General features: G+C 38.5%; 1 protein-coding gene across 1 annotated transcript in view; it reads right to left on the bottom strand.

The window, feature by feature from the left end:
• The window catches only part of FREM2 (FRAS1 related extracellular matrix 2), a 119,744-nt gene that overhangs the window by 53,251 nt on the left and 43,788 nt on the right, over positions 1 to 22,705 (bottom strand). The window contains exons 3-4 of the mRNA XM_019286310.3: positions 4,980 to 5,126; positions 2,581 to 2,811 (exon numbers count right to left, since the gene is read on the bottom strand). Of these exons, the coding sequence (XP_019141855.3) occupies positions 2,581 to 2,811; positions 4,980 to 5,126 (378 nt within the window). The remainder of the gene's footprint in view (positions 1 to 2,580; positions 2,812 to 4,979; positions 5,127 to 22,705) is intronic.

Here is a 22,705-nt window from a genome sequence, read left to right as displayed (position 1 = left end):
AAACCTGGAGGGCGAGAGAAGTAGAGTTTCTTAGTATTTCAGAAATGGAAAAGAAAATCAGATCATTAGGTCTGTATTCAGAAGTCCTTATTAAGTGGTCTCTAACGTGACTGATTTGTTTATCTAGGGTTAATGGTGCAAGACAGTGTTTGGAGAATTTGTTCACAAAGTCTATCTTTTTATTATTTCCATGGTATTTAATTATTAACTACAGAAGTATCAATAGCATAGCTCACACACAGGTTGTGATTCACCAAGGCCATTCTTTAACTTACTGCATCAAGATAACCATGAAAATCATTTGGCACTGAGGAGCAAGGCTGAGCTCTTGACATCTTCCTCTGACGTGAACATTTGATTTGAGTTGGTTACACTCCTGTTTTACTCAAAGAAGACCCAGCCAATACAGCCAGTGAAGTCTGAGGAGCAATCTCACACTAAAATGTATCATACCAAGGAATATCAGACCATTTTTCTGGGAAAAAAACTGACCAAGATATATTCTGAACTCTTTCATTATTTTATACTCATACAATCAGATTGATGGGTTTTATGCTGTTACTGGGATTCAGGACAATTTTGTTCTTGTTCTCTCAAAAACTCAAGAACAAAAGGTGGCTATGCACATAATTATAAACCACCTTTACAGTTTCATTAGTGTGACTGCAACCTAAACAGAATATAATTCCGTGTAATATCAAATTAAGTGGTATCAGCTGACTGCACAAAGCAAATTTTTCATCACTTCACAGTACTTGGGCAAACAGTGTTCTGAAAACTGTCAGGTGGCTTCTTTGAAAACATGTTCCAGGTTTTATTTCTCCAACTACTACTAGCATGACTTAAGGTCAAAAGCCTGCCTTAAAAATGCTGTAATTCAGGTTTGATAAGATCTAGACTACTCACTATTCTGGCAAGACAAAAATTCAATGTGAAAAATATCAGATCCCTACTTTTTCATTTTAAAGTAAAGCAAAAGGCAGCCCTAAAAAAAGCCCCCAACATTTCTTTCCTTCTATTTCTCCCTTTAGAATTTAGTTGGCAAAATGAAAAACTCTAATGTTCCAAAACATGCAGGAATCTGATTTATTCGGTTTCCTCTCTCTCTCTCTTTCTTTCTCATAATTATTCAACTACAAGTAAAATGGCACTATAAAAGTTTAACAGACCTTATGAACAACATAAAAGCTTGGAGGAGAATGAGCTACACCATCGCAGCTAGTATAAAAAAACCACATCCCCATGCAATCTATATTTGGAATAAAACATTAACTAATGTCCCATACGCCAAGAGGCTGGTACAGCCTTCTGAACAAGCTCACTATTTTGATCCTAGAACGACACCATTCAAATCAATGAATTTTTCACTGGAAGCAGAATAAAACTTTTGATGGTTCCTATTCAGTGAGCTTGGTAAACCCTCAGCTTCAAAACACTGTTAGGAAACACAGTCCTCCCCCTCAAAGTTCTCTCTCTAGTTTTCCTGTAGATATCCTTTGATTTGCAGCCGTGCATTTGATTTTCTCCTATGCAATGTCACTTTATGTATAATTACTACGAATTCTCTGGGACTGTAAAAATTTTATCTTAGTGTAAGAAATATAAAATACTGTTGTTGGCAAAAAGAAGACTTTGCTAATTACCTTGAATTCTGCTATCTTACTGATCATAGAAAAGATAAAGGAATTAACACATTTTCAAGTTATTTCTGTGTCTCATACATGCTGCTTTTAAAGTTAAGCACTATTTTTCTTAGTGACTAAATATGGATGTGAGATAAGCTCTGGTTTAACTTGTATTTGTAACTAGGAACTAAGACACCTGTGAGAATTTCCATGCTCAACACTCTTCAAAAGTTCGTTAGGGAAGACTATATAATTCAAGCCGTTACGGTCATCCAGGACTTAAAAGATTTCTTAAGGACAGTTCTGTGTGACCACAGCCCATGGGTTCAAGTGTCTGAATGCAGCTGAAAAGATACAAAGCAACCAGAGCATGCTCTAGCTCTTCTTTCTTAAATCTTTTTAAAATCAGTTTATTTCTTTGTTTATATTCACCCATAATTTTATTTGTTCTTGACACAGCGTGAACTACACTTGGTCTAATGACCATTACACTTACTGAGCTTCTCAGCTTGATATTAAGGCCTGACTGATGCAAATAGTTTGCTCCAAGACCCAAACTTGTTGGGAGCAAGCAGCCTAGATTTTCCTGTACCATCCTCTCCCACATCAATTTTCATGGAAGAGTAAATCAAGTCAGCCTCCAGCCAACTCTGCAGCTACGTCCTGTTTGCAAACACATAACATGTTATGCCTAAAATGAAAACAAACAACCCCCCTAGAAATAACATATCACAAAAAAATGCAGGTATTTCATAAAAACATGCTACCTGAGTTAGCTATTCATCAAGCACTTAAAATGATAGAGGAAAAATGGCTACCTGATGCCAAAATCTGTCTTCAGAAATATTCTGAGGACAGGTAACCTTTAGTATCCAGTGTTATTCACAGTATTTGTCCTTCAGTTTATCTTTTGGTATAGCATATATTGCCAGTACAGTTCTGGAAAGGTTCTCACCATCTCCTGGGTCAATAATTTCCACTGTGGACGCAGCAGGAAATTCCAGAATTGCCATGACTGGCTCAGAAAGAACAATTTGAAAGGACTCAGAATGTTCATGTTCACCATCAGTCAAAATCCGTACTCGCCATGTGGCTAAGGTTTGACCAGGATTAAACTGCACTTGCTTCTGGGCTTTTCCTCTGAAGTCTTTATCTTTCTTGGCAGTTCCATCTTTGGTGCTAATACCTGTTAAAATCAGAAATTCAGGTCATTGAAAACATCACTGGTAATATTTCTCCCATTGTGTCATCTTTAAAAAACATGTAGAAAAATATACTTTTCACAGCCTGGGAACATTCAAGCTAAATCAGTTTTATATTGGGTATCACACACAGAGGTGGAAAACCACTACATTCTCCTAAGTTACAATCAAGTTTCCATTTCCCGATAATTCAATTACGGATGTCCAAAAGGGACAACAGACTTTTCTCTCTCCTTTTAGCCCTCTGGGTTATCTTCTTTTCCAGAACATCTAAGTAACCTCCTGCTCAAAACCCTAGAAAATACTTATTTTTCTTAGAAAAAATAAAAACACCCCTGGAAAGTTCAGTCTTTAAAGAGAAAGCTAAGGAAAACACAATGACACAAAGGAAAATGTACAGAATAAAAATGAAAGAAGATGCAAAACCTGAACCATTGCTCTCATTGCCATCGCTGTAAGCATTTTAAAAAGCTATTACTTCTTATTTCAGTGTTTGCATAATGACAATCATTAAGTTCAGGTGAAGTTGAAGCTGCAAGTCCATGGGATAAAATTCAAACAACTCAATCCACAGAGGTGGCACAGGCCTTCCACCCTCAGATTCAGACTGCTCTAAAACAGGTTTTCACAGGCATTTCACTCACAGTTTAAGGCTGTCTGACAAACCCTCATGGAAATGAGACAGTATTTCAGAACTGTCTCCAACTCATGCATTTGGCCTTCTTTAAATCCCACAGTACCACTGAAGTCTTAAAGTCTTTTCTCAGGTTTTCAGAAAAAAAACTTAAAACTTCTCCCTTCTCTGATTGTTTCTTCCAGCTGCACTATTTAATGTATTGAAACACATCACCTTTCCCTACAAACCTTGCTTTTCTCTCTTTCTGCCTCATCCTAAGTCAAAGCCAATATTTTATATAACCTATAAACCTTCAGCCACTTTGGCACTGCATATGGACCAGAAAGGCCAGTAATCATCTTGACCAGTATCTTTTATGCTCTTTCCAATTCTGCAATTCCATTTGCAGGATTAAGGTAATCGGAGGCAAGTTAATCTGGTTTTGCTGAATTTTCAGTCAGCTCAATTCTGAAACTGACCTTGAATCCATAGGTGGAAAATTTTGTAAACACTTTATCTGAAGCATCAGAAGCCACATCAGTATCTGTAATTCAGTATAGTAATTAATTTAAACCATACATCCTTAACGATGTATTTAATTTATCTCTTCCATTAGTTTTCTTTCTTTAAAAGGAATATATTATCAAAGTTAGTTCACTGCTCAAAACAGTCTTTTCAGTTACATCCTGTTAGTTAAGGTCTATATCCCCTAAATCTCATGCCAAAATAGGTGTCCCAACTGCATCTCACTACCTGAAACTCAGACTTTTAATCAGAAAAAGCTCTAATCAGAAACTTGACAGGCAAATGCTTACATATCTCTGCAAAAACAGCTTTAAATTGAGTGTTTCATCTAAGCAGTATAAGCTCACCATGGGTTTCAATGTGAAATTGCACAAGGATAATGTTCCTTGGTGCAAATGCATCAGAAGATGGGAACAGATCCAGAAGCTAGAAACAGGTGTGAGGTTGCAGAATGTGATAACACAACCTTTTTTTCACTGTTTCACTCCCCAGACACTGCAAACAGTTTTCAACACCTCCTGTATCAGCCTCAGTTGACTGCCAACACTGAGTGAAGAAAACGAGCCTAATGCTTGTAGCTGCTGGTCAGACCAGCTCACAATAGCCTTCCTGGAAAATGATATATGTTTATTGTTGTCCTTCTGGTTGCTACAACTGTATTTTTTCAATTCAGGGAAAAGAAGATCTGGGCAGGAACTGTATTCTGTGAAACAAATAAACAGTGGTATCAATCAAATCAAAGAAAGAAGGACGGTGTCTTGGGTTGTTTGTTCAAAAATTAATTGCAGAGGACAAAAAAGAACCGCAAAAGGGAAGATTTCTCTATATAACTGAAGAAATCATACGCATAGCATAATAAAAGATACACTCTTTAATAAATAAACATATGCCTTTGAATATAGTTTGCTTAGCATGAAACAACTATAATACGATCCCGTTCTATTGATACATTATATCAACTGGTGGGGCAGTGATTTATAGAAGCAACTGTAAGGTTAGAAGTGAACTTACTTATAAAAGAGGTTTCTCCCAGGTAACCTCTCCGTTTAAGAACAACATCAAGATACTTGGAGTCTTCATTTACTAAGTAATACTCCTTTTCTAAGGAGATCCATGCCCAGTTTAGGCGAAAATGTTGATTCTTCAGCTTATTGCCTCCTGCAAAACAAAGTTATAAAGACATAATTATAACCTTTCTTTTTTGTTAAAGATTACTTTGTCTTTTGAGCTTAATACAATCTTGTATCCTGGGTAAGATGTGTATCTATCTGGACATCACAATCCAAAGGTTTTAAAGATTTAAAACTAAGAAATAACAGGTGAAGAACTCAGCCATAATACATTTGCTGTACATAGGAGCAAATTTTATCTTAGATGCATACAGACATAGTACCCTAATTTTCTTATTTCTCAAGAGAAGAAGATCAAGAATTAATAAGAATGTATTTGGGATGCCTTCTGTGTATCATCCTAATGGATGTGTTTTTTCTTACTCTAGACTCCTCTAAGTTCTATAGCAACAATAAAATAAGCTGTTCAGCTCTTTGATGGCAGGTGCTCACTCAGCACCTGTCTTCTGGGAATGCTGGCCTGTGTGGGAGACTGTAGTCTGATTTCCTTCCCACAAGGTGCTGCTACAGAACAAGGTTTGTTCAGGTAACAGCTATCTTAAAGGTGCAAGAAATTTCCTTTAGAAATCAACACTTCTGCACACAAGTCAGTGAATAAAGTAATTCCTCTGAACAGCAGAGAGACATATCTAAGTATTTAAATTAATTCATGGCTTAATTACTAGAGGAAGAGACAAATGAAGGCTGGTTTATCCCTTCCAGTTTCTTCCATTCTTGAAAAATGAGGCAGCCACTCCATATGCTTTCACTCTGCCTCAGAGATAAGCCTCTATGTTTCTTTATTGACCTGCCTACTAGAAAAATCCAGGAACTGTAGTTGTGCAATCTCACATGGAGGCAAAGGTACTGTGTAAACGAAAGGAGGGAAATGGTTACTGGAGTATCTCCCTGCACTCCTCACCCTGCCCCTTTCTGCTCTTTTGATCTCTATTGTTACTGACAAAGGGGAAGGCTACAAACACACATATCAAAAACTAATGAGCACCGCAGAGAGCCAGCAGCTATAGTGTTACAGTAACTACAACAGCACTCACATTAGGTAAGCCATATGTTATGTCTTCCCATTAGTTCTGGGGACAAACATAGCAGAATACATCTTGTTCTCTAATCCAGTGAGAAAAGCCATTTATGTGCCATTTTGAACACACTGCCCAATTTGACCATAATTTAACAGAAGGATAAAAGTTTCTGAGATATAAAAAGAATGGAAATTTACTGTCTATTAGAGGAGAGAGAACCTATTAGTACCACTAGTGAGAAGAAATACTGCTGCATGAGCTTACTAGAAATGACAATGTCAGATATTTGAAACTGCCCAGGTAAAGGAAAATTTTCTAGCAGAGTTTGCATCCTTTTAGACAAAAGTATTCTAACTAGAGGATAGAAAACAAAAGAAAATCTGGCATAATTTGTTCTTTTATCCAAAGAACTTAAAGTTAAATGTGCTGTGGGCAAAGGCACACAGTCTACATCTTATATACAGGTATCTTATGAATGAAATTTAGGAAGAAAAAAAGCACAAGAAAGACAGTACAAAAGATTTAGTATTGTCTTCATTTCACCTATTTTTCTTGCTTTCAGCTCTTTCTTTCTATTTTTTTTTCTTAGAATAAAAAAACCCCAACAACCAAACAAAAAAGTATTAGAGGGGGGTTACAGTAAGCCTCCATTTTTACTGAGTTACTTCTGTCCCTGAAATATATAATGTTCACCTTTTAGAATGCGCAATACCAAACCCATCAGATTTAAAATTTTAAGAAAAGAATATAGGTATTTCAGAATATTTGTCTTCACTTTGTGCTTTTTTTTCATGTTCAGAAGACATGTTTTCTTATTTATACAAGCCATTTCACAGTCCACTGTCCCAAAGAATAAAACCGCTGTTCTTCTTATTATTAGCTACTACCACTACTACTACTATTATTGTTATTATTATTATTATTATTATTATTATTATTACAGACCTCTGAGAAAACAGAGCAGGAGGCATATGATACACCTTGCCTAATTTCAGAAATTTATTCTGGGGATAGAAATCCTAAACTTTCTTTATAGCTAAACCCAGGAAAGAGGCATTTTGTAAGGCTATGACTTAATTTAGGCATCTATTTTTGAATGAGATTAGCTTTGCCCCAAAATATGCAAAAATATGTGCATTTTTCCTCATCAGCTTTTAAAAACTCCTGTTGTGATGCTTTACATTGTACACATTTTTGACAGCCATCTAATGCTGGGTAAGATGAATTCCCCCATGCCTGATCTGGGTGAAACTGCTACAACATAGTAGAGCCAAGCACCACACAACATAATGTCTGTAAAGAATATTAAAAATATAGCTTTTAGAAATTATAAAATCGCAGAAATAAAATTGTACACGCCACTTTAATTTGGTTCACTATTAAAATAAGTATCTGCCTTACAATAATATTTCTATCAGCAGATGGACTGTGCACTGCTCCCAAGCACTGCCCTCAGGCACAGTCAGACATTTAGCTGCTAGGCAAATCATTAAGCTACTATACTCCAATGACAGTTTTGCTTTTATTCCTCTCCCAAATAAGTACTGGCAATACAAATACATCAGAAGTCCGGAGAGGGAAGCCATTACTTTTAAAACTACACAAAAAGGAGGGCAGTGTTAGAACAAGGTAGATCCAAAGTAACTTTGCGTCAATGAGATGTGGTTGGCAAGATGCTGCTAAAGTGAGGCATGAAAACTTGTTTCCTGAATCTTGCCACAGATCTGAGTGCAGCAGTGCTAAATCAGAAGATGCTAGGAAGGATGTGATGCAGTGAGATATTAATGAGAAATGAGATGGCAAGAGTTGTGAGACACATTTAAAAACTTTGTAAGGAGCTGAAGGTAAGGATCTAGAGTAAGGTGAATCACAAAGTGACTTCATGACTGACTGAGACTTTTGAGGACAAAACCCTCTGAAAAGGTTTGCCTGCATATGACAAGTCAAAGATAGATGTAACCTGGAACTGGTCTTTATAGAAGTCCTGGAAACTGTTTGCCTGTTAGAAAACAGTGATATATTATTTTTACAGAGGTCATCAAACAAGAAATTCCTAAAAAGATCAAGTCATCTGGGAAAACCAGTTTCGGTTACACAACATGAATAAAAGAGGAGGGGGAAGAGGACCTGGTCAGTCAACTGCTTGACCATCAGAAAGCGAATATCCTGCAAAACTGCCATAACTTCATACGAAAATAGCAGAAGTGAAATGCCTAAGTAAACCCAGCATAAAACATATGCCACTAGAAAGTTTTGAATTTACTTTAACAATGCATAAGATAACCTAATGATTTTACTCCATTAGAAAATCTTTAAAATGCTTCACCTTTGTAAGTGTCTTTCAAGTATACTAAAATAGACCCAATCACTAAAACAGCTTGCTGAACTCTGCACCCTCCTGCACTCTATCTGCCACTGTAACTCAATATATTTGCAGAACAGCCAAAAAGAACCCCCTAAACTAGCCCCTAGTGATTAGGGACTAAAACAATGCTTTCTCTGACTTCTCATGAGAAAACACACATTTCCCAACATTGTGGACTTAGCTTGCCTGGAGTATAATTGCTGGTATCCAGTGAACTGCAGACAATTTCCATCTTTCAGTAGTTTTTGTAACTCTTTTTTTCTTCTGTTTTATGTCTACCCCCAAGAAACAAGTTGGAAGGGTCACATTTGCCAGGGCTCGGAATAAGCAAATTCCTGAAGTCACGTAGCAGAAGAAGTATCTGAGGAATACCATGTAGCTGCTTTGTTACAAAAAGGAAGGCGAAGTGAGAGACTAGACATGAATGTCAAGGTTAGCTAGTGTGTATTAAATCTGGATCCTCATAAAATTCAACTAAGCGTCCCTAAGGATGCCTCCAAGTGCAGTCTGCAGATCCATGCTGGGTCAATTTAAGGAATTCCCAATTCAAGTTCACGCCCAGTCCTCCCGCAGGAGATTTACTGGATTCTGATTAAGAGACTAACCTGATTTTCATTAACAAAAACTGTGGAAGCAAATATGCACCGGCTCTTCAGCCACTTCATTTCATAGCCTTAAAATAATTTCAGTAGAAATCAGCTCTGTACAAATTAGTTCACCAAGAGTCAGGATACGGTCACTCTATTGGCTGCACCAAGAGACTGAGTTTTCAAAGGAAAGAGCAAAGTGGATAAAGAGCAACCCAATCTGAATCACCAAAAAAGATGCTGGAGCACTGTGTATGTTTGAAAGCCTTTACGGATACTAAGTACTTAGTTTGTAACCGACTTCTAGGGAATCCAAAAGATCCACTTGCTGGTTTTGGATACTGTGCTGTATGACCACTGCTTCTGAGCAGAAAAGAACTCTGAGTCGACACGTTCAATATTTCCAGTGAATAACCACTCCTGGCAAAACACAGTATGTTTTTGCTTGGGTCCCAGAGCACGGGAACATAACCAACTGGCTCCTGTTCCACAACAGATGAAGACAAGTGATCTGCCATAGAGATCCTCCAAGAGATCCTCCTTTAAAGGTAGGATTCATATAATGTAATGTTATTCTATAAAACTGTATGTTTCATTTAAACTCGCTGTCTAGGCATAATGAAAGAACTACACCTTCAGGAACTGCAGGTACATCTGATATGAACAGCTGGATCACCCTCTGGAATGATCTGACCCACTCCATTGAATGTAACGGGAGTGTGTTCAACCCACCAGTCTGTATGGCTAACTAAAACCCAGTTGAGTTGTCTTCTTGATAAAGGAGGCTCCTGAGAAAACTCAAAGACACAACTGGTCCTGAACTGCAATATGGTAAACTTGTAAATTTAATCACTTTAAAAGTAATCTTTGTAATATTCAAACATAGCAATGAAAGAAATCTATTCAGTTTAGAAGAACTATTCTTTTACTATAAAGTTATTTCCATGCTGTCATTAAATGAATTAGCACTTTGTGTAGTCACTAACTAACTTTGCATGAGAAAATTAATTTAAATTGCCTTGGGAGTATTAACAGAGAAAACCCAAACATACCACTCAAGCTGTCACGTCTATCATTAAACAATGCCCACATTACCTAAAGCACAACACCTTTTTCCTAAAGATCCACACCCTGCACCTCCCTCTGAAGGAAACAAACACCACCTGGATTAGTTAAGGCTTCATACATGCATGGCCTGCAGCAACAAGTAAATTTATTAGATCTCTGACAACACATTCTTAAAATAAACTTAATAGTTTTCAGGTCTCTCCTTACTAATTTGTTTTGTGGCGCCAGACAACTTCTCCCAAGAGGCTCCAGCTGGATTGAAGCAAGGTTCATTTCTTCAGCTCACAGAATAACGGGCTTAGCTCAACCAGCTTCGTTACTGTCACATAGGGGACTTTTCTTCTGGTTTATACCTTTACAGTAGTGCTTCACATGTATCAGCCCATAGGAAAACTACTTTCATTTAAAGCCTACTCAGACAAAGTGTTAAATCTGAGGGTCATGACACATCCTAAGCCCCGGTCAACTTAGGAGTAGTAACAGAAAAGTGTACTGCAACCTCACAAATGAAAGGCATTACAATAGAACAGGAGCCAGGAGAGATATAATTACAACCAAAATATTATCTCACTTCATACTGTACTATTTTAAGAAATTCCTCTATTCTGGGAAAAGAATAGACCAATTTCCCTTTCACTAAATTACATTTTCATTTAGAACCCCCTACTGCAAACTCCTACATACAAGCCTAATGTTTCAGTGCTTGCAAAATCATTCTCATGCTTAAAACCAGGGTGCATGAGTGGGTATCATCTGAAACTGAGGCCTCTAATTTTTCACAATGAATTTTAAACTGGTTTTTTGTTCCAAATTGGCAAATTTTCCTTGAAGAAGAAGTAATTGAACTTTTCAACTCTAGCTGTTGAACACGGTCTTTGCAGAAAATTCCTCTCCATTTCAGATCCCAGTCCAAACTCATAAATCTTAAATTTTACTTAAGAGAAAAATGTATGCGAGAGGGATTAAAGAGGTTGTTGTTATTTGCAAAACCTACTCTAAACAAGTTGGAATAGTGTTTCCATTTTATCATCTCGACTTGCTATAACTCACTAAGCACTGATAAAAAAAAAGCATTCTTTTAACTCTGTGTCAAAGTGATTGAACTGGTTTTTGTTAATAAGAATTTACTTCCAGAGACTTGAATTTTGGTTTCTTTTCTGTTCTGGCAATACTACAGATAAAATGCCCAATTGACTGACGCAGAACAAATGTCAGGCAGGTTAATTTAACATTTATTTTTAATTCACTTCAGAGTAATTCTCTGAAGTACCAGGTAATCTCAAATATTTAACTTTTAATATTATTTGACCAGAGAAACTCCTCTGTGGTGCCTTTCATCCTTTTTAAGCTATGTCAAACCTACAACCTTTTGCAGGTGATTTAGTCCTGCTCAGCAAGGGCAGATTAAAAAACAGAAAACATACAAAATTATTGATATAAACAAGAACAGAAAGGGATTCCTTTTGAAGTCACTAACTTTACTTAAGACAAGCCTTGTAAAGTAGTCAAAGATACTAGTTCTGCTGAGGAAAGAAACATTTTTGCATTAATATTTAATTTTTTTATATCATGACCAATTTTTTAGTGTTACTTGAGGTCTATCCTTAGGAGCAGAACTGTATATTCCTAAGGCAGTAATTATAACACATTCCTGTATCATTTTATCTGAAATTACCATGTTGCAGTCACAATGTATGTTGCAAGAGGGAAAAAAAAAAAACTAGAAGAAACCAAAGATTCCTTAAAAGATTCAAGCCAAGATGTCAGAAAACTGTTTAAATATTAAAAATAAGTGCACAAAATTACTTCAGAAATGAAGAGTAGAGTTGAGAGTCCAGAATAGTATGAACATTGTGAGTTTTCCAAGAGACGTAAAGACTCAACAGACATGAAGCAGAGGGACAGGGGACAGAAGTGACCATGAAATTATGACAACTCAATCTTGATAGTATGTTGCTTCCAACACATAATTTCTTTCTCCCTCTTCCTCTCTGTATAAGATCTTCACTTATGCTTTGAGATAAGTAGCAATTAAATTAAAATCAGCAGTAGAATAATTGCATCTTTAAAATCAAATTTGTTTTTATTATACAACAGATTTTAACAACTTATTTATGTATGGTTCTCATTTTACTCACCTTGAAAAGAGATTACTGTTTTAGCTATTTAAGTTGATATGGCATCTCTCAAGCTTCTGAAATATCCCTGATGAAGATTCCCACCACTGCTCTCCCACATGTATTGAGAAATTAAAATCATTCAGCTTTTTCCCAAGGGCCAAGGAGGCAATGTTTTTTTTAAGTCAAGTCCATTTCCCACCAAATCTGCGGGCTATCAAATACGGGCAGGTGAAAGCCTGGGTATCTCTGGTCTCAAGTTTACATTTTTTGCCTTAGTGTTCATACAGAAATGTGCAGAGGTGTGACCACAGCAGTTTGAACTTGCCAGCCAGCACAAATGCTTATCAGGTTTTAGAGAAAGCTGTCTCCCACCCTTTCTTGAAAGGGAGCTGCATAGCACTCACCTGTTGGGACATGACCTCAGCCTCCCACATGTCACCTGCTGTAGCCTCTGAGGTTGCTGAGACACAAACCAGGGCAGTTCCCTGGGCTGCAGTGCCATGGGGGGCACTTGCAAAGTCACTGGGAAAACTCTTGCCTGCAGTAATCTGAATGATGTTGATGACACAGTGCTGAGCTGTCATCACCTACCTCCTCCTTTTGGCTGGAGGTGTTAAACTTGTTACTTTAAACTGATTTCACGGCTGTTCAAAATATTTATTTTCTTTCCCCCACTAAATCTGACAGTGCCCTTGCTACCTGTTAGGATTTCTGCTTCTTGTAGGATGCAACAACATGCTGGAGACCGAGGCCCATGGGCTCAGGAAGCCCATTCCAGGAATGCCACAGAAGCCCCACAGACCATAGGGCCATGAAGAATAGAGGATATAACAGAGGCTGGAGCACAGGGCAGAGGTGAGAAGATGACAAAGCTCACTGGCTGCTCAGTGAGATTCACAGAACATCTCAGATGGAATCAGCCTGGGCAGCCCTCCGGCTGTGTAAGTATAGATGGTTACAGAAACCTTTCTAGTTCCTGATTGCCACAGAGCTACCTGTGAAAGCCTCTGCCCTGGATGTCTTTTAAGGATACTTCTTTCTCTTCTTACCCTAATTCTAGAAGAAAATCAATGTCTTAATTAGCAGGATCAATTAATGAGAGGTGCATAAGAGATGCATAAATTACATTCACAGGATTTCTTTCTCAGTTTTATAGGATCAAACAGGTGTGGATATGAATGGAGTTAACATCAGAAAATGGGATGGCAAAGGTATTAATCTTCATACAGACAACTGTACAATATATAAAATGTCACTGATTGCTGGACCTCTGTTAGACACCTCTGGAAAGATGTACACATTCTAAAGAAAAATATGGCAGTGACTCCTTATTTAGACATAGATCTGAAAAGTTACGTGATACTAAAGTTTCAATCATTCTAACATATGCACATGTAACTTTACTCATACAGGTGTCCATGCTCTTGCTAAATCAGATCCTTGACTTCCCACCTGCTGTAGGTTTCTCTGTGCTAGAGAAACTTTCCTGCTTTAACTTTACTGATCAGTCCTATCTTGTCACTTGGAAGGGTGGACTCTAGACTTAAGCTTTCCAAAGAAGTGACTACTACACAGCCTATTTTAAAAAAATCACACAGTAGGACACTGTCTCCTGACTTTTCAAGAAGGGAAAATACTACTAATGTTATTTGTAAGGTTGTGGCTGAGATGGAGTTCATTTTCCCTACAGCAGCCCTCACAGCGCTGGGTTTGCACTGCTGCTGATAACACACCAGTGTTTTGGCTCCTGCTGAGCAGCGCTGGCTCAGCATCAGCACTGTCTCTCCAATATTCTGCCGTCCTTCAGTAGGCTGTGGGTGGCAAGATCTTGGCAGGGGACACAAATAGGACAGCTAATCCAAAGTGACCAAAGGGATATTCTCACTAATCTTCACCTACAAAAGCAGAGCCTTCTTGCCCTTGTCTCCACCTCCTACAGTGGAACACTCCAAAAATTGTTGAACAGATGAAACCAGATGGTTTTTGACTAAGTGGAACAAACTGTTTGAAACTAGATGAACTTTAAGGTCCTTTCACACCCAAAACCATTCTATGATTTTAAAACTGGGTGCTGTAGTCCAGAGGAGGTCTCACAACAAGTTGTTTTTTTACACACTTTATCTCAAATATCTCAAGAGAACATATTGTGACCTTGAGATGTCTTTGTCCAAACATATTTCTAATCCTTGGGACATGATTCTTACCTCATGTTAATAAATTATCTTTTCGATTTCTTAGCTGCTGAGATATAAGCAATACCTCTGTTCTTCACCTCTTTACATACCAACTGAGAAGTTCTTGGGAGGATAATGAGGCTAATACAGTCTAACATAACCATGGGAAAGCACTTTCTTTTCACTTCCTAGTTAATGAGCAACTTTCAGGATAAGTTTGATAAAGGTCCTTATGTTAAAGAACATTGGAATGAAAAGTGAAATGAAATGTGTGTGTACTGTCTCAAAAGCTACCTGTTCAATGCAGACACATTTGCTCTAGTATGTGCTTACATTAAGAGGCCTACATTGTAGTTCTTTTATTGAACAGGTATTTCAATCTACAATCACCAAGATATCTTAATGTGCTTTTGCACATGAACAGGGGGGAAAGACACAGTATGTGCATCCTGTTAGAGCCACACAAACAAGCTCCAGTTGAGCTGGTACCTCTTCATGGCACAAAGGATAATGCCACATGACTCAGCCCCGCCAGAGGCAAAGCTTTACCAGTTTGATGCTCTGCTGAGCCTCCTCAACCCTGCTGATTTCTGAGATAGTTCATTGAGCTCTGTCTCGAGTAGCTCAGTAAGGGCCTATGTTGCTCTATAGACAGAAAAGGTTTAGTTTTGGCTATAGGGAAATAAACAAGGGTACATTTGATCTCGGATTCTCTCAGTGTTTTTTGACAGTGCACTCTACAGGTTGTTGGACACACTTGTCTCTCTCTTTCCTACTCATGTGTGGCCACAGAAACCATTTTCTCCCCAGTCTGTCAACACATGCCCTTTTCGACGTAAATACAGTAGCTGCTTACACAGACATACAATAGAGGCCAAGTCTTCCAACCTTTTTTTTTTTGAGGTTTCCTTTAACATTATTCAACAACTAGAGACGTGCCAGCCATGTGTATCAGACAAATTTCATAGCCAGTTTTCACACCAGTGTCCTTAAAGGGCACTGCTTTCTCTGAGTCACATTTTGATAAGCAGAAGAGTTATTTAAATCTACCAGAGAACAGGCTGGCAAAACTCATAGCACGAAAGTGGGCCTGGATTTTCATTCTGACTATGGTTAAACTTTTTCTTCGTAAGAGATCTTGAGAATGAGATTTGGACAGTACACTCTATGGGAAAGCTATAACCTTTTAGGTTAACTCTTTGCTCCCTTACCAAGTATGCAACAAGATCTGAATAAAACAAATGTTATGCAGAAGCACACGGAAGTTCGACATAAAAGTATATTGATTTGTACTACATGTAAGTATACTTACTCACATATATATATAATGATGAAAACATTCCAGATTAACAGCTGAAATTTGACCATATCCCATTATAGCTATAGTATATTTCAACTTTAAAGTAAACATGCGGTCTCTTCTTGTATCGTACAGTGCTGAGTGAAGCTGGCTTTATAACATCTAAAATTCTCCTTACACCAAATCAAATTTGATGATAAAATATGCCCTTGTCACTTAGTGTTCTTGCACACCCACTGGTTGCAAAATAAAAAAACCAAAAATCCCCACAAATCCATATTAATACAAATAGTGCAAAACTTATTGCAAATTATTCCTGTGAATTCCTGAACATTCTCTGCAATCTACTATTTAATATTTTGTACAATTTTTTTGTCTATGGTTGACGCACAAATGAACCCCTATAAATATATATAAAGTCAGCAGTAACCAAGTATTCTGTGGAATTTTGTAAAATGTTTCAAAGAATCATAATGTAGCATGATGGAAAGAGAACTGATAAAGTCTGATATGATGCAGCAGATTGCTGCAGATCTTCTTGAGACAGGAAGGCTCTGCAGAGGGATTTGGATCGGCTGAATTGATGGGCTGAGGCCAACTTTGTGAGCTTCAACAAGGTCAAGTTACAGGTTTTGCACTTGGGTCACAACAACCCCTGCAGTGCTACAGGCTGGGGTAAGAGTGGCTGCAAAGTGACCCAGCAGCAAAGGACCTGGGGGTGCTGGTCAACAGCAGCTGAACGTGAGCCAGAGTGTGCCCAGGTGGCCGAGAAGGGCAATGGCACCCTGGCCTGTATCAGGAATAGTGTGGCCAGCAGGACCAGGGACAGACTGTCCACCTGTACTCAGCACTGGAAAGGCCACACCTCAAATCCCATGTGCAGTTCTGGGCCACTCGTTGCAGGAAGGACGTTGAGGTGTTGGAACGAGTCCAGAGAAGGGCAACAGAGCTGGTGAAGGGTCTAGAGAGTAAATCATCTAAGGAGTGGTTGAGAGCTGGGGGTGCTTAGTCTGAAGAGGAAGAGGCTTGGGAGTGACCTTATCACTCTCTACAACTGCCTGAAAGGAGGTTGTAGCAAGGTGAGGGTTGGCCTCCTCTTTCAAGCAGTAGTGACAGGACAAGGGGAAATCACCTAAAACTGTACCAAGGGAGGTTCAGGTATGACATCAGAAAATTTTTTTCAGTGAAAGGGTATCAGGTATAGGTTGCCTGAGGTGCTAGTGGAGTCACCATCCCTGGAAGTGTTCAAGAAATGACTGGATATGGCACTTAGTTGACATGGTGATGTTCAGTCGAAAGTTGGATTCTATAATCTTGGAGGTCTTTTCCAATCTTCATGATTCTATGATTGTACAATTCTATATTTGAGTCAATACACAAAATGTTCTGACACTTAATAGTCAAGAAATCTGCATTATTTGGGTCAGTAATAGAACAGTGAAAACTTCCATTATTTTCCTATGAAAACTAAATAGTGTGTCAAGCAAATAGCTTAGAGTGCTTAGAATTCTTCTGAGACATACTCAACAAGGTATAAATCTCTTGACTGTAGTAAGTATAATATTTATATGTTCTAACCTATGCCAGAATATTATTATTAATACAGGAGAAGAAAAATGATAAACATGCATGTTTTAGAGAATATTATTTCCATAATTCCCTCCATTCCTAGCATTTCAGCACTATACTGCAAACACCAGCAGTGAACTCAAGGCCAGCATTCATTTCTGTGTTTTGAAACTGCCCAATAGCCAGTGTGAAGTGCAATCATCAGCAAACAATGCAGTATGAATATTAATTTTTAGTTAACATGAGTTAACAGTACGAGCTAACACCAATGTATTATGGGCAGCTGGTGTGGAATATGAAGAATATAGTTAAAGCTAAAGAATTTTACACCTGATATGCTCAAATGATTGACACCACATTTTTTGACAATGGAGATTTACATTTTTCATATAAGTTTGGGGAAGAATCCAAATTTCTTCCTGGCAGCTATATATCCTATATTTTTAAGAAGCCATGTGTATTTCACCTGAGGCACTTAAGCCAGCTTTCTTTGTACAGACTAACAAAGACAACTGACACACACTGCTTTCACGGAATACTCTTTAATATGTTCCTACACTGCAAGTCTCTTTCCTTCTCTTTCTGTATGTATCTCAAGCAAAAGAATTATATATGTATACATAAGTCCCTATAGGTACATACACATAGACTTATGTAAGAAGGCACCCAGCCCGAACGCTCAGTTGAACTTCATTGAGTACAGTGCCTTCACTCCGTGTGCAAAATCAGTCTCATTCTGCAGCTCACCCAAAGCAAATGAAGCAACAACTGCTCATTAAGATAAAGACCCAGTCCACAGTTTTTGTGCTTCTCTGCCATCACAGAATCCGGAGTAGCTGCTTACCAGTGATATTCACTTCATATCACCAAAATAAATGGGAATTAATGTGCTCACAGCACCATACCCAGACAAATTTACCTTTTTTTAAATGCTGAAGTTATGCATTGGGATTTATTTTTCATCTTACAGAGAATTCAATCTTCATTCAGGGCTGGAAGAACCTGTGTAACAGGCTCAGGATTAATTCTCTTTGGCTGTTTAAAATAAATCAGTAACATGAACAATAATATTACAATTGTGGACAGTAATAGTATTTTGCTAGATGAAGCAAGGTGAAATATACTGCAGATCTCCAGAGTATTTTTCATGTATTAATGGTTCCATTCTACCTGACTCACACTCCAATCCCTGTAAGAAGCAATTCCAAGAGCAATTCTTCATGAACCTTGTCCAGGAGTGCAGCAGGCTCCCACAGCACAGAAAAGAGAAATCAGTTCATACATTTTCCCAGGACACATAATTAAAACTTCACATTCTGTCAGCAAACCAAGACTAAGCAGCCTGCTCTGGAGTGAAAAATATGTTCTGTGAAAACAATACAGGCATTTTCTCCTACCTTCAATACTGCAGTGTAAGTTGGTTTAACTCACTGACCTTTCCTCTCCCATTAGCCAGACTTTTACCATCGAGCAGTCCATCAAGCCTTTGGCCTCGACACTACAGTGACTGTGGGCACTGCTGGTTCCACACAGCCTGACTCACTACAAATATTCCAGTAACTAAAGAGACTGGAGAGCAATGTTCTGGCAAAAAAAAAAAGTGATGGCTATCCTGAGCAGAAAACTCTTTTTGATGTCTGTGGAATTCATTTATCTATTCTCTCCACTGAACTTCGATACTCGTGCTACCCTTTACCAGAATAACAACACTTACATCGCCCTGTCTTAGTAGGGTTATAACTCTGAGCTATATGTAGCTCATAGTTATAATCACAACCTAAATCCTTGCTGTTTTAGGAGTGATCCAGGCTGCAGACCTGCTGGTTCTAGTAACTTCGGTTCCTTCACTGTTCTTGCCAGCAGCAGCTGGAAGCCTTCATCCACTTTCTCTCCAGAACTCTCTATGTAGGGAGACATTACTGCATTAAATTATACACCAGCTATGTTAGACAGGTTTTTCTGAAAAGCATTTATTGAGATTTGTTTCACCTAACTTTGGATGAGGTAGATGTCTACATCCTAAGATAGTTATCCTAAGCATCCATTATATCCAGGGAGGACTAGTCAGTGGATTTGTATCCTAATGTCTAAAGATAGGTATTCAGGGTCATTTGAGATCCTTTAAGGTATCTGAGACATCTGCAGACAGCTGGCAAGTATAACACATGATTAACAGGAAACCCATGCCCTTCGGCGGGGTTGGACAGAGGTCAGGCAGGTTGGCTGGAGCCCTCACAGTACACTTGGGCCTATGCTGAGGGAACTGAAACATGCCCAACAGTGTCTGGAGAGCTATTCAACTCATCACAAAGAAGTCACTTGCACTGGCTGAATAGTTTTGTAATTCCAAACTGTACCATCTAGTTTTTCATGGACCACAATGGGACCTTTGACAACTAGACACATTCAGAAACCTGCATTTAGTCATCTAACTTCACCTGTCTTCAATCTAGCACAAACTACATGTAAAACTTTCCTCAGAGAACGGAGTACGCAGATTGAAAAACAAACATGTTACATGGCATCTGACTCTGTTGCTAAAAGGGAAATTTGCAAACCCTACCTCTTGGCACCATATCTTTGAGATGAATGTGTGGATGTTTGCCTGCATCAAACAGGCAGCCTGAAGCAATAGGCAAACAGGGTGGGACAGGAACACCTCTCAGAGCAGGACATGTTATGAAGGAGGCAGTATTCATTTAAGTGTTGGTCTCAGATTGGATTAAACTGACTGAAAACGCATCCCTGAGCCACAGCTTCCTGTATGCATCCAGGACATCCACATACAGACGAAGTGCTGCCAAAGAAATCAAGGACTCCCTGTTCCCCCACAGGCTCTCAGTCCCAGCTCCTGCTCTGTCTCCCCTCCCTGGAGCTGGCATGAGTGGTTGTATGGCCATTTAAGGAACCGCTCTAGGGAAATGATCTCTCGTAGAACTAAATGCGGAGAGAAACAGTTTAATTTTAATCTGGGTGTTTTCCCTGACCCAGAGTTCATGGCACAGCAGTAACAGTGCTTGTGCCAGTGTAAGGGAGGCATCAGCAGAGTGATAAATACCCGGGGTGGAGAGAAAGTGGGACTGCTGTGCTTGGCAGCAATGCTGTCTCTTGATGCTAAAAGCAAGCCCTCATGCTGACATAAATCAGTGTGCTAGAATGTAAATCTGGCCCTTAACCTGAAAAGTGAGTTATCCATGTTATTTCCACTAAGAAACAACTTCATCCCTATGTCTGATACCTAATGTACCGTGAAATCAAGAAACACACACTTTGATGGTGACACAAATCACATCACTTTTAACAACAATGAAAATGATTCCTGATACAAGCCAGGAGTTGTTGTGGCAACCATTTAAAGAGGTCATAAAGGTTCCTGCCGTACAATGCTTCCCAAGGTTATTCCTACATGTAACCAGGCTTTCTGTTAAGGCCCATTTCCATCAGACCCACAGGCCAGGACACTAATGTGACTGAAGGACAGAGCTTCCTGAAACACTGCAACTTGCTCATTTTGATCAGTTTTGAGGCACAACTTTGCATCTAACTGCCCACCAGCTACCCTCTTTAAAGGTAAGCAGTCACTCCACAAAACGAAGATTTGATGTCCTAACAGGAAAAGCACACATAAGAAAATCTAACCCTCTACAAAAATTAATTCTCTTAAACTTGTGCTTTATATACACACTGACAGCTACCTACCTAAAAATACACAAACACGTAGCTTATAAAGCACCCAGAAGAATGAATTCTAGAGTGAATGTATAATTTTAAAAAAGGAACTAAATGGACAGAAGCCTGCTTTGTTTGATTTCACTTGTATCAATATGTTAAACATGAAAATCTAGATAAGTATTAGGAAATTAAAAACATACTTTGTTTTCACAGACTTCCTTGTCTTGAGAGATGTGTTAAGGGAGTCACTTCTGAATGTATCCATAATTATTAATTAATTAATTAATCCAATATTAACTAAACCATTTAACATCTTGAACTCACAAAAGAATAAAGGACAAAGAATATGGGTCTCATCTGAAAATCAAGATCTGTGTATTATTTCTCCTTTCTGCAATTCTTCGGTTGAGTGCCCCTTCCATACCTACTATAAACACATGAAAACTGGAGAGGGAGTTTTCACAAGGGCATGTAGTGATAGACAAGGGGAAATGGCTTTAAAATATAAAAAATCAGGAAGAAATTCTCTACTGTGAGGGTGGTGAGACTGGCACAGGTTTCCCAGAGAAGTTGTGGATGCCCCATCCCTGGAAGTTTTCAAGGCCAGGTTGCATGGAGCTCTAAACAACCTAGTCTAGTGGAAGGTGTCCCTGCCCGTGGCAGGGGGGCTGGAACTAGGTGATCTTTAAGGTCCCTTCCAACCCAAACCATTCTACAACTCTGTGATTCTATGACACCACCCCTGCAAACACACAAGGGATCTTTTTCAGTACAGTACTCCTATGCATATTAAAGTATTCATATAGACAAGTTATGTGAATGATTGACCCCGAAACAGATATTTGCTGTTAAATCCTTTTTTCATTATTTACTTTTATATCAGAGAATAAACAGATCTTCCTGACTGTGACAGACACTAGGGCAAATGCAGGAAAGAAAATGCACTGAGAGTAAGATGAACCTGAACAATGTGTTCTTTAGTTTTCTTTGTTCTTCTTGATCGTGTTACAGTAAAGGTAACTAAGACACACACACACAAAATAAATTTCACATTAACCTCTGGCACCAATTAAACTCTCTCATAATTTCATGTTTGTTCAAGTTAGTTTTAAATGCAGAGATGTTTTAACAGTACCTGAGAGTGCATGCAAGAGAATCACCATTTTCTCTAGCACAATGATCATGGAGAGTATGAAAAGAATTTAGTATCTCGTTCAAAGCCATGATCAATGAGTAGAAGGAAATCTCATGTCTTCTTCTTCAACATCAGTCAAGCCTGAAAATTTGGCCCTTTGCAATAATAAATGAAAGTTGATATTATAACTGTGAAACCATAAATAGGACTCTCCTCACCTGATTCAGAGTTAAAAAATCTCCACACTAACCAACTTCCCTTTGGAGACAGGTGTATCTAGTTTATGATACAACATACCAGTCTTGAACCTTCCTCTTAATTGGGTGATAGTTTATTATGCTGAAGGAATGGAAGAGAGCAAACTTACAAGCAAGCCGATGGAAGGAAGCGCTGTTTGTAGATATCATTGCATGGGAGGTGGTATCTCTAAAGAAAGTGTGAGGAAGCACATACTGGATTGAACATTTGAGGCAAGTGTTTTTACCATAGAGCTGTATTGTGCCTGAAAGCTTTAAATCAGGTCTTGTGGTAGGCAAGGACTGAAATTAAATTTCATCGTGTCCAAGATACTAACTTTGAAAAATTAATGTGTATTTGG

This window comes from Corvus cornix, chromosome 1 (assembly GCF_000738735.6).
Source record: "Corvus cornix cornix isolate S_Up_H32 chromosome 1, ASM73873v5, whole genome shotgun sequence".
In the NCBI taxonomy this organism is placed as follows: domain Eukaryota; kingdom Metazoa; phylum Chordata; class Aves; order Passeriformes; family Corvidae; genus Corvus; species Corvus cornix.
This window is presented reverse-complemented; position numbering and strand designations above follow the sequence as displayed.